The 12,694-nt window shown below is 35.7% G+C and overlaps 1 protein-coding gene across 3 annotated transcripts in view; it reads right to left on the reverse strand.

Annotated features, from left to right (window-relative positions):
• The window catches only part of LOC150102462 (GRIP and coiled-coil domain-containing protein 1-like), a 156,025-nt gene that overhangs the window by 59,608 nt on the left and 83,723 nt on the right, over nt 1-12,694 (reverse strand). For all 3 annotated transcript variants that reach the window (XM_090398972.1, XM_090398971.1, XM_090398973.1), the window contains one exon: nt 9,171-9,299. In XM_090398972.1, the coding sequence (XP_090255098.1) occupies nt 9,171-9,299 (129 nt within the window). The remainder of the gene's footprint in view (nt 1-9,170; nt 9,300-12,694) is intronic.

Genomic DNA, 12,694 nt, shown 5'->3' on the forward strand with positions numbered 1-12,694 from the left:
GAACACATAAGTTGTCAACAAAAGTTGTTCTGTGATGGTAAAATCTTATAGATGCACAATCAAGTAATGTAATTTTTGAAAATAAAGCATACGTTACAAGGTTTGGTTATGAATAATTTTTGCTAAAGCAATTGAAAATGCTGGGAAAGTGAATAAAGACAATGCTTTAGTGGACTATAATTACATTAGTAAATATGTATATTTAATATGTATATTTGCACCTCCATAGAAATGTGAAAAGACCTGAGTTCGATTCTCTTCATGAAGGAAAGAATCTTTATATATTGGCTTTTTCTCTGAGTTAGCTGATCTCACACAGAGGTAGCGTAGCCCTCTGGAAAAATCAGGTTTTTCATCCTGCATACAGGCAAATCAGCCATGAGAACACAATATGCAGACAAAATATACTATTGGTGGTAGTGGTGGGGGCCATGATGGTTGTATGTTGATGGTAATAGTGTCATGTATTGGAGGTCTGAATAAAGGAGATGAGTTGTAGTGGACTAATGTGCCCTCCCACGATGAGTACAAGAACTCCTTGAAGGTGTCACACAACAATAATAATATATAATGTAATAATAATTTGGTAACAGCTATTTTGTCTGAAATTTACATGATGGTCATTTGATATATATCAAGTTGAGTTTCTGACTTTTAACTACTCATATAAAAATGGGACATTATGTATAACAATGGAACAAGAATTATGTTTTAACATTTCATTCTTCTGAAACATTACCAAGAACTGTTATGTAATTAAAGAAAAGAAGTCAGTATCTGACATGGAGAATGTGCAGCACAGTTGCACATAGAGAAGACATCAGCCAATGTTAACATCTAGTGCTGAGTTCTTTATCTTTTTCATAAAGGAACGCCATCCAGTGAGCAGCACAGTGACTTCTGAACAGCACTGATTCATTCACAATTATTTCTGCAAAGGATATTTAATTGCTTTTCAAAAGCAACAGCTGGTATTTCCTCATTCTTTTTTTTTTATATGTGAATGTTGTCCTAAATTTCAAGATGTAGTATAGCAACTTCTGTTCAACACTGGTTGATCAGCATATTTTTTAAGCAATCTCACTCACACCTCATTAAGTTCTGCAAATTATTTTTGCTGGTTCCCAGAAGATCCTGTAGTCTGATAATGCCAATTAATTACAACAGAAATTTCATTCTTCATACTCCAGGAAGGGGAGGCGATTACTTCCTCTATTCCATCAAGGACCAGTCAGTGGGATGGAGCTATAATCAGCTTGATAAGCTCTGTATGTTTCTTATAAGGAGAGAAGTTGGTCTTTCAAAATCACCTTTCTTATAACACAACATTATAAAACTGTTTAAAACAGTTCCATTATTATGGAATCTAATGCCAACGGAATGGAAGATTTTTTTTAATGATCCTTGCAATGGCTGCATATTTATACAGAAGCTTAAGGATCAAAGCTAAATAACTGGGTGGAGCACTCCATATAGCACTTTAAGTAATGTGGACAACTGACTAAAGCTCTTCTGATCTAATGTCCAATTCTCACCTTCTCGTAGTGCATCCTGGTTAATATATTTACCTGGATGCTGAACAAACAAGGATGGGCTGGGGATTTGAGTTTAGCCAATAAGATTGCATTCTTATTCACTTAAAAACCAAAACAAAATGATGGTACAACATGATGGAATTTCTTGCCAACTGAGGTATTGTTCATTTAAACAATACTCCTGCAGATTTTGTTAGGAAATGAAGGCAAACAGTGAAATGTCATCTACTGAAACAAATTTCAATCAGCATCAGCAAAATTCAATATACTGAATTAGAGAAATATAAGTTCTACATAACTGGTGTTACTGAAACAAAGTAGACAATAAAAAACAGGTTATATTCTTCGAAATAACAAATACAGGATGTTACATTCAGACAATAATGATCAGGATGAAGAAGTAGCTGTAGTATTCATTATGAAACATGAAGTCACAACACTAAAAATAAGGTTAATCTTCTTGAATGGCAGTCAAGCAGTGAGATGTGGGCAAATATCAGAATGGAGAATTGTACAATGAGACATATTTGTACCAATTGTCCAACAGACAAATCTACTAAGGAAGACGTGCAGGAATTTTTCAAGTCATTAGTAATGACAACTGACAAAGAAAAAAGAAAAGTTGGCTTTTGTTGGACATCTAAACAGCAGAGTAGGAAATGAATGCCAGGCATACCACAACATTTTGAAAAAATCTGGAGAAAAGAACAAAGTTAATTACCATATATGTCGGTGTAGTGGATGACCGGTGTATAAGACGAGGCCTAAATTTTAGGTTATTTTTAGGTTTTAAGCTTATGTCGGTTGTATAAGACAACCCCCTACCCCCAATTTCTTCTTTCTTGTATTAATGCAATGTTAGGTATTGTTGTTAAATCCATTATTTTTATATCTATGCATATCCGTTATTTTTTTGCATATTATAGATTTAGTATTTATGTGAATTAACCTAATTAAAAGTGATTAGCCCCAATTTTAATTAATTATTAATTTTGCACATTTTTTAAATTTTAGGATTATTAAAATTGTTATCATTTAAAATCATGGAACCAGCAACAAAATGAAGAAAGTATTCTTCTTCTTTGAGTGCCATCTCCTATCGGAGGTCAGTGACCACCTTGGCAAATTTTGAGCGATTCTCAGCTATTCTGAGCAGTCTCTCAGAGTTCATACCAGTCCACTGTCTGATATCTGCCAGCCAAGATTTTCTTTGTCTTCCTTGTACTCTTCTTCCATTTATCTTCCCTTTTATAATCAATTGAAGTATCTTATATTTTTCATTACGAAGTAGGTGACCAAGATATGCAGTTTTCTTTCTTTTTATGGTATCTAAAAGTTCACGTGATTTCCCCATTTGTTCCGGTACTTCCTGATTGGACGTTTTTGCTGTCCATGGGATTTTTGACATTCATCTGTATAACCACATCTCAAATGCTTCAAGTCTTTTTATTGATGTTGTCTTCAAGGTCCAAGTTTCTGCACCGTACAGCAGTACAGACCATACATAGCATTTAACCATGCGTACTCTAAGCTCTAAGTTTAAACTGCGGTTACACAGTGTTGATTTCATCAAGAGAAAATTTTTTCTTGCCATTTCAATTCTAACTTCAATTCGAAGAAAGTATAAAACTCAATTTAAAATAAGGGTAATTGAAATGGCAAAGCAAACTAATAATTGTATTGCTGCAAGAAAGTTTGAAATAACCGAGAAGATGGTAAGAGAATGGAGGAAGAAAGAAGATATTTTTAAAAAAATGTGCAATGAGAATGGGGATCACTCGATGGCTGCAACTGGAAAATCACGTTGCAGAATGGATATTCGAACAAAGGCACAATGGTTATCTTGTTACAAGAAATACGATTAGAGCATATGCACTAAAATGGTCAAGATTGAATCCAGATGAACGTATAGAATTTCAAGAGCTACTTCAGGATGGTGTAATCGTTTTATGAACACACAAAATCTGGTAATATGACAAAAAACGAAAATTGCTCAAAAACTACCAGCAGATCTTGACCACAAACTTACCAGTTTCCATAAATTTATTATTCGGTTGAGACAAGAACATAAATTTCTATTGTCAAATATTGGAAATATGGATGAAACTCCTTATGAGCTTTGATATGATAAGCAATAAAAAATTCAACAAAAAAGTGGAGATTGTAATAAAATCATTTAAAAAGTGTGATATCTCTAATCTTATGGATGGTACGGAAGACGATCTGCTGTGGGACACTGCTGACGATGAAAACAAAATTAATTCAAACTGGGATCCATATGACGATAATTTAAACAATGAATCATCATCTATTTTCAACAGATGATGAAGAAAATTAACATGAAAACTGAGGTTAATAATTATTATTTGTTTTTTAAGACTTACATCTATTGTAATATTTTCAATAAATTTATGTAGCAAAAAATTAATCTAATTTGTTTATAAACAGTGCCTATTTTCTTATATAACGATGTGTTGTAACTACCTAAATGTTCATCCAAGAAATTAAGCTTCCCTTTTTATACTCGCCATATAAGACAACATATGATTTTGAGGGTTTTTCTGTAATATTTGAGAGTCATCTTATACGCCGACATATACTGTATATCCTGGACATCTCATCAGGATATGGACTAGTTATCACTAACACCATGTTCCAACATAAAGATGTGCACAAATTCACATGGAGAGAAAACAGAAATGACTATGTCATTTTTGATAGAAATATCTTCATGCTAGTTCAGGATATAAGATTATACATGGGGTCTGAAATAGGAAGTGACTGTAATTTAGTTTTCAGCAGAATAAAATTGAATATCATATTGCTATGAAAAGTGAGTAAACAAAGTTTTAAAAACAATTAAAAAAGTCAAGTAGCTATAAGCAACGAACTGTACACTCAATTATACAAATATATCCAAGAAAAATTAAAAGCATTTACAAACAAGAACCAAACCTTGGAGACTCAATGAGAGATTCTGAAGTAGACAATGATTGAATCCAGGAACTGTTTGGTGAAGTTTTCTGCAAGGATAGAAAAACTGGAAGTATGAAAAGTTAAAGTGGCAGTCTTGGAAAAGAAGAAAGTGTATCAAATGATTTTAGCAAGCAAATCAGCAAGTGCACTAAGAAAATACAGAGAAATATGTACGAAAGCAAAGCATTCTGAAAAAGTAGCTAAACAAGTCAAAAGAAGACTACTAGTAAGAATCAGAGTACGTGTGATTTACTTGCTAGGAACTTTTTTTTTTTCAACCTTTCCCAAAATATTTCTATTCATCTGATATTAATTTCCTCCTCTGATTTCTAATGATTTAGATTTCCAACAGGACTAACTTTTTCTTTATGTCAGCTGTCTTCTCATAATGACTTGAAAAATTCTTTTGCTTCTTCCTTAGCAGATCTTTCTGTGGGCATGCATAAGTCTCATTGTTCGATTCTTCGTTGTGATGAAGAACTAAACAATGAGACTACATGACACCGCCTAACATTTAAGAAGCTTAACCTCGTGTTTAGCATTAATACTATAGTTACACACGGGGAGGCATAGGGCTAACCATCTTATCATAGGGATGGGTACAGCTTAGAAGGGCTAAAGATAGCTCCGTAACAGGTCACTAGGCCTAATACCTGAAGGGAAGAAGAAGAAGACTAGTTACTCCTTCCTTTACCTCATCAGTTTTGCATAAATATAACAGCTTGTATTCATAATTTAGAAGAATCCCATCTTAGTTTGAGAACATCAATTATGTCCTATACTTCTCAAATTCTTCTGTCAGTTTCTTCTTTTCATTGATGCCTCTTAGACTGATGGTGGTTATTTGAACTATCTGGAGTATGTTCCAGTAGGCAACTTTTCACTGTTTGCCCGGTTAAAAAGGCTGTGTAAAAAAAGAGAATTAGCTGTACTCTGGATTAGAGATAGTTGTTGAAAATTTTTTCACTTGGTTATATTATAAGTTAAAGATGCCAAGAAATTATATTCTTGGTTTCATGGGATACTAAGGCAATTGATGTGAAGTCATTAGCCTCTATATACAAGTAGCCCAGTCATGAAATTACTTCATGTGCAAACTTTGTTTGCTTACACTTGGATAAAGGATGAAACAAACCAAGAATATAATATCTTGGTATCTTTAACTTATAACCAAGTGAAAAAACTTTCAACAATGGAACTAACTGCATGCTTCACATTTTACATTATGCTGAGCAGCAAACATCAACTGTCATGTGTAATGCTACCCAAGCAAAGGCAGACCTACTAAGTCAGTTGGATTCCACAGCTGATGAACACCTAAAAGGATGTAGTTTTCTAAGTTTGATATTTCACACACACACAAAAAAAAAACCCAATTGCCAAATATTTTATTGTTCTTTCATAGTTCAGAGGGAAGGAGTTGTTTGTAATGAAAACTTTGAAATTTTCATTTCTATTTTGCACTAATAGCAAAGTTTTCTTTTGTGCTAAATGAGGTAATTTTCAAGACCCTTGTGGAAGAGATTAATAAAACACACTGGAGAGAATTTAAAACAACCCAACAAATTAAGTATGAACTTGAGAGATCACACACAATTACAAATGATATCAAATGACAATGATTAGAATCAGAGCCGGTTTTATCATTAGGCAAACCTAGGCAATCGCCTAGGGGCATTAAGACTTATTTAAGATGTGATAATTTTCTTGCTATACAGATATTAGGAGTAATCATATATGTATACAAATGTATTGGTTTTGATTAATAAATTTTTTTAATGTTCATAATGATATTATTTTTATAAATATCCACATGTGTAGGTGTACGTGTGCTTGTGTGAGTATGACAAAATATATATATAGAGAGACAATGTATAGGGGCCCCTAAATTTTCTTTGCCTAGGGGCATCAGATACTCTCGGACCGGCCCTGATTAGAATGCATCTAGAGAGATTATTGTATCAGATGTACTGGATGGTAGATGCTGGATAGCAATTTAGAGGAAGACTAGGATTAACATAGCTACAAACATTACAACAAATTCCATAAGTCATAAAATGATGAGAAATCTTGCAAGGGAAGAGTGAATGATACAAGGGAGACTCAACTCATACTAGGACAGAAGAGATCTGAAGAATTAATTGATATACACTCTAGAAGCCTCAAGTTGAAACCATGAACATTCAAGACAAGTTGGGTGAGCAGAAGTTTTTACACAGAGAACTCAACTTTAGAAAAACATTTTCAAAAGAGAGAGGGAAAAAAATCTTCACTAATATTTTCAGTATTTCAGAGTTGTTTCTCTCTGTATGGAAGTCGTTTCCAAGAGTCCATCTTCTCTCATTGCATGCCCCACTATATTATTCCATCTAAGCATCCACAGCTTAGTCGGTATAGACGAAGCCCTTTGGTCAGAAAGACCTGGGTTCGATTCCCATCCACAATGTGAGGAACCTTTATCTGGTCTCTTTTGACTAAAGGTTAGTCAGTCTCATATGGCAATAGAGGGTGGGTTTTTTCACCCAGAAACTCTGGTTTTTTGTCCCTCAGAACAGGCAAACAGGCCTATGAACACACACACACATGGATAAATACATATTTAATCCTTCACTAGGAGGGTGCAATCAGTCCTAAGGGATGGTCGAGGAATGGGGGGAAACTCCATACGAATAAATAAATTCCATCTAATCAAACCTATGAAGGCTCTCACCAACAATAACAGTGACACTACAACAAAACTGAATCTCCCTCATAAAGTAATCCAATCAAAAAAGTCACATCACAATCAGCCACAACATACCAACCATACCAGAATCTCTTCACTAAAAACTCACTTTCGCGTCCTCTTACTTTAACTAACATTGTCAGCATTAACATAAGCATAAGTGATGTCCACCATCATTTGCATCTTCCAGACCAGACATCTTATTTCTGACAGCCCATGAAACTTGACCACCTGCAATTATCCAAATAGTGAGGACATCTTCTTGGGTGGTCTCAATGCCTGTAATTCCAACTGGTTCCACTACTCCAACACCACCAACCAAGCAGGACAAGAAGCAGCTCTTGCTTCACGTGACCTAATCCAAATTGTACATCCACTCACTCAAATTCTTGATAACCCTATTTACTTTCCAAATAATCTGGATCTCTTTTCTGACCAGTTCTCCTTCCAGATACACTGTAGAAGTCACCTCTCCTCTTGGCATCTCAGACCACAATCTTGCCATCTGTCAGTCTCCCTGTCACCTTCTGGCAAGCTTTATCTCTGGTCATTCTCTGTGAGTCATGGTAGATGGTTCCCTCTCTTTGAGCTTTGCCACCAATGCTGGAGTGCCTTAAGGATCTGTCCTATCACCTACTCTCTTTCTCCTGTACATAAATGACCTACTAACAATAACCACTAATTTCATTCACAGCTTTACAGACAATGGTACTCCCCAATCATCCTATTCATTTGACAACCCATACAGTACTCTGACATTACAGGCTACAAGATCATCTACAACTAGTGCCTTAAACATTGCTTAAGTCTCCCTGCCACCCTCTGTAATTGAGTAGCAAGCTTTATCTCTGGTCATTCTCTGTGAGTCATGGTAGATGTCTCCCTCTCTTTGAGCTTTGCCACCAATGCTGGAGTGCCTCAAGGCTCTGTCCTATCACCTACCTGTACATAAATGACCTACTAACAATAACCACTAATCCCATTCACAGCTTTGCAGACAAGGACAACCTTGTTACGTTCAATGCTGCCAAAACATAGTCTTGTCTTTTCTTGTGCAAAAGAGATCTCAGCTCACCTATCCTTGCCCTCAGTAATACACAAATCACTAGACAAGATCGGATCTCTCTACTTGGACTAACATTTACCTCCAGTCTTTCCAGGCATAAACACATCACAAACTTGGTATTCTCTTTCATTCAGAGCTTATTTTACACCCAACCAACTCTTCACTATATACAAATCCCAAATTCACCCATGTTTAGAATATTGCTCACGTGTTTGGGGGTGGTGCACCTAAAACTTCCCTTAAAATCCTTGATGCCATCTAGAGACATGCAATTAAGCATAAAGATGATCCCTATCTTACAGACTCACTTTAATCTGTATCTCACAGGCACAGTGTTTCAGCACTGTGTCTATTCTACAGGTACTTCCATGGTCACTGCTCTAGTGAATTGGCAACCATCATTACTCCACTTTCCATTGTACCTGTTAATACAAGAGCAGCAGCTGCTCAGCATCCCTTTACTGTGCAACTGCAAACAAACCAAACCTGCTTCTATTCATCCTCTTTTATTCCATCCACCTCTGTGCTCCAGCCTTTCTCAAGAAATATTCCCAAACCACTACAACTTGCAACTCTCAAAAAAAAAAAAAAAAAATCACCAAACTTCTATCTCAGTCCTCATCTGCATCCCACATGGCAGTGATGTGTCTATAGATCCATCGACCTCTTGTGTATGGGATCAATAAAAAAAATAAAATAAAAGAAGAGAGAGAGACAGAGAGAGATATAGGCAGTTAAGCTCTGTGAAAGAAGGCAAATCGCTTATTTAAAAAGACAATTTCTTTATTTGAAATGTGACATTTGGATAGAAGTCTGTGTGTGTGAAAAGAGCTGAATTAAAAAAGATAACGAATAATTGAAAACTTACTTCATGTTCATACTTTTCTTTGTTTGCTCGTTCATCTGCCAATAAGCACTGCAACTCTCTTAACATTAAAACATGATCTTGTTGTTCTTTTTCTCTTTCTTGTTGGTGGGTTCGTATACGTGCTTTAAGCTAAAACAAAATGTGACTCAGAATAAGGCTAGCTGGTTTAGAATCTATAACAGTAATGTGGACATTAGCACATCGGTATGCATATCTTTTAGAAAGAGTTTTATAATACAGAAATGAATAAAAACTATCATTGGCATAGCATTCATGGTAAAAGATTTATGGATTAAACTATCATATAGAAAATAATAAGGAATTAACAAATATAAATTATATTGCCCCATGTTGAGGCCATAAACCAGAGTATAACATATTACATATAGCAAAACAAGCTTATAAGAAAAGTAAAAGATAACTGCTCTTTGATAAAAGTAACAAATAAACTGTTCATTAACTATCAGATGGGTTTGTCTCCTAATGGGTGGGAAAAACAATAAACAAAATGGAAAAATATAATAAAGAAAATGAAAAATTGGGGTTCGAGGCTACACTGTTGGGCAGTGAATTTAGAACTCATGAAAAAATTGGTGATTTTTATTTAAATATAAATAAAGAGTCAATAGGCTTCATTTTGGCGATATAAACTTTATTTAAATTAAGGAGATATTAAATCCCACATTGTTTTAAAACCGAATAAGAAACTCAAAGATTGGAATCAGAGAGTTTCATACCAAATATAGTAAACTATAAAAGTATCGGCGATTACTAGCGTGAGCTAATGCAAGTAGTCCTAGTATGTAGTACAATACCGGGCAACTCGCAGCAAAGGTGGTAAAGTTCTGATCGCTATTCTTGTATGTTTTATTGTATTTTCACCTTAGAGAATTAGTATTTTATAGTATATTAGTGTAGATATTCATGTTTTTAGTGTTTTATAGTATATTTCTGTTAAGATATTGCAACAATGAATACAGCTTAAAATAGTGCCAAAAACACACAAGAAATGTAATGCCAAGAAGAACAACGAAGTCAAACACAAGAAGGCTTGCCCTGCTAAGGAGGTTATTGAAATGAATTAACCTCAAAAATAGCGGAATTAAAGCAGATTATCAGAGAGACGATGTGGGAATTACGGAAAGTCAAGAGGCGTTTGAATGAACATGGGGAGGAAAAGAAAATTAAGCAGCAAAATAAGAAATAACAAAGCACAGAATCTGGCAAGTAATGAAAACCAGGTAAGTAACATTGTTTGTAAAAAGAAGGATGTCATTTGGTATGGCAAATCTATCCTAAAACATGCTGTGGATGAGCAGGTTATAACTTCAAGTTTTCCAGGAGAAAAAATTAAAACTATAACACAAGCAATTCAAAAACAGAAAAGAAAAGTAAATGAGACTGTTATTGTAGTAGATACTAATGAATTTGCTAGCGATAAGTTCAGTATGAGAGAGGACAGGAAAGGGTTGTAGGAAGAGTGAGAAAGTGAAAATAGTATGTACATTACCTCAATAATATGATAAAAATGAATTAAGGAAGGCTCTGATGGCAAACGATTCGATGCATAAGCTGTGTAGAAGGAATGAACGCGAGTTTTTGGATGTGTGGAGTGAGTTTGAGGGAAGATTAGATTTGTATAAGAGGAACGGACTACACCTGAATGCGTTTGGTATCAGGAGTCTTGAAAAACCTAATACTGGTATGAGACTTAACACAGAGAGAGAGAGAGAGTCAGAGAAACTAAATTATAATGGGAGGAATAGTGAGAATATGAGTGTAAGAGCGACAATGTTATATAATTGTGCTAATGACAGGAATGGGCATTACCATAGAAATGATTATAAGGAGAGAATGATTTTGACTTTGTGTTCGTCTGGTTCAGACCCATCAAACTTGTGCAAAAATGTTTACATGTATAAGGAACCAGAGAAGAATAGAGATCTGCAAGTTGTCCAACTGTGTCATGCAGACTGCAGAAAAGAGTATACAAAAGAAACATGCAGGTAGATTATTATGTCTATTGTCTAATATTGAATAGTATAATAGCCAGAATGTGTCAGAAGAGAGGATTGGAATATGTGGATGCTTGGAGGACAGAAGAGAACTGTACGCGAAAGACTGTTTGCATCTGAATGAGGAAGGATGAGGGCATCTAGAGAGAAATTGCTGTTTTCTGAATGAGTCAGTGTGTCAATGCAGGGGAAACTAGAATTTCCAGAGTGGATGGTAGCAGGAGTGGCCTCTTATGGGAATGGGTACTTGGGGGGGGGGACGCCATCAGGTAATACTGAGTCCAGTGGGGTTGAGTGGGGATAATGACAGATATAGAAGCAGTGACATTTTTATGCTTTATACTAATGCCAGGAGTATCCGAAATAAAGGAGATGAATTGGTGGCGCTGATAGCATCAGCCTGGCCAAAGATTATTGGGATCTCTGAAACATGGTTGACAGAGGATGATATAATAACAGGAATTGAAGTAGCAGGGTACAGCATTTTTTGGCAGGATAGGAAAGGAAAACGTGGTGGTGGGGTATTGCTTATGATAAGTGATGACTTATGTCCTCTAAGAGTGGAGGCTCTGGAAGGCAGTGACACTAATGGTTTGAAAGCATATGGCATGAGGTAGAAGTGGCCAAGACAGGATATTTAATACAGTTGAGCTTGGCAAGTGCAAGAAGAATGATTGTTATGGGAGATTTTAATTACAATAGTATAAGCTGGGAAGAGGAAAATGCATGTAGTAAGAAGGGGATGGAATTTCTAGAATTCTTGAGGGACAAATGTCTTAGGCAACATGTAATAGAGGGAACAAGAGGTTCAAGAGTTTTGGATTTGGTCATAGCATCAGAAGAGCTGATGCTATGACGCTATAGGAAAATGAGCATGTGGTTTTGACTTGATAGATGAATAGACATGCAGGAGTATCAAAGAAAAGGGAACGTATGTGGAATTATATGGCAGGTGATTATAATAGTCTTAGGTATCAACCATGAGCAGTTCCATGGAAGGCAGAATTGGAAGGCCAGGATATCATTAGTGCTTGGGAAATTGTGAAGGAATATTTGTTAGCAGCAACAGTAAGCTGTATTCCACAAGTGAAGAAGCAGACACAATTTAGTGTAAAGTGGATGAAAACAATATCAAACAGGAACTGCAGTTGAAAAAGAGATTATGGAAGAGATATAAGGAGAGGGGTGGAGGGCAAATACATGAAGAATATAAGACACAGGCCAGGAGAGTGACTAGTATAGTGAGGAAGGCAAAACTGGAATATGAGAAGAGATTGGCACTAAGATCCAAAGAAAATCCTAGGGAACTTTTAGCTATATGACCAGTAAGAGGAGAAATGATTGTGGAAGAATGACACTGGAGGAAAAAAATGGGAATAGAGTGACTGATGCAGAGGACATAGTGGAGTCATTCAATGAGCACTTTACTGGAGTATTTCATCCTGGAGAAGAAGATTTTAATACTAGAGGGATAGGGCAGGTTCAGGGTTTAGAGGTGCAAGAGGAGAG

Source organism: Typopeltis vanoorti, chromosome 10 (assembly GCF_054136105.1).
Source record: "Typopeltis vanoorti isolate ZY-2024b chromosome 10, IOZ_Tvanoo_1.0, whole genome shotgun sequence".
NCBI classification, from domain to species: domain Eukaryota; kingdom Metazoa; phylum Arthropoda; class Arachnida; order Uropygi; family Thelyphonidae; genus Typopeltis; species Typopeltis vanoorti.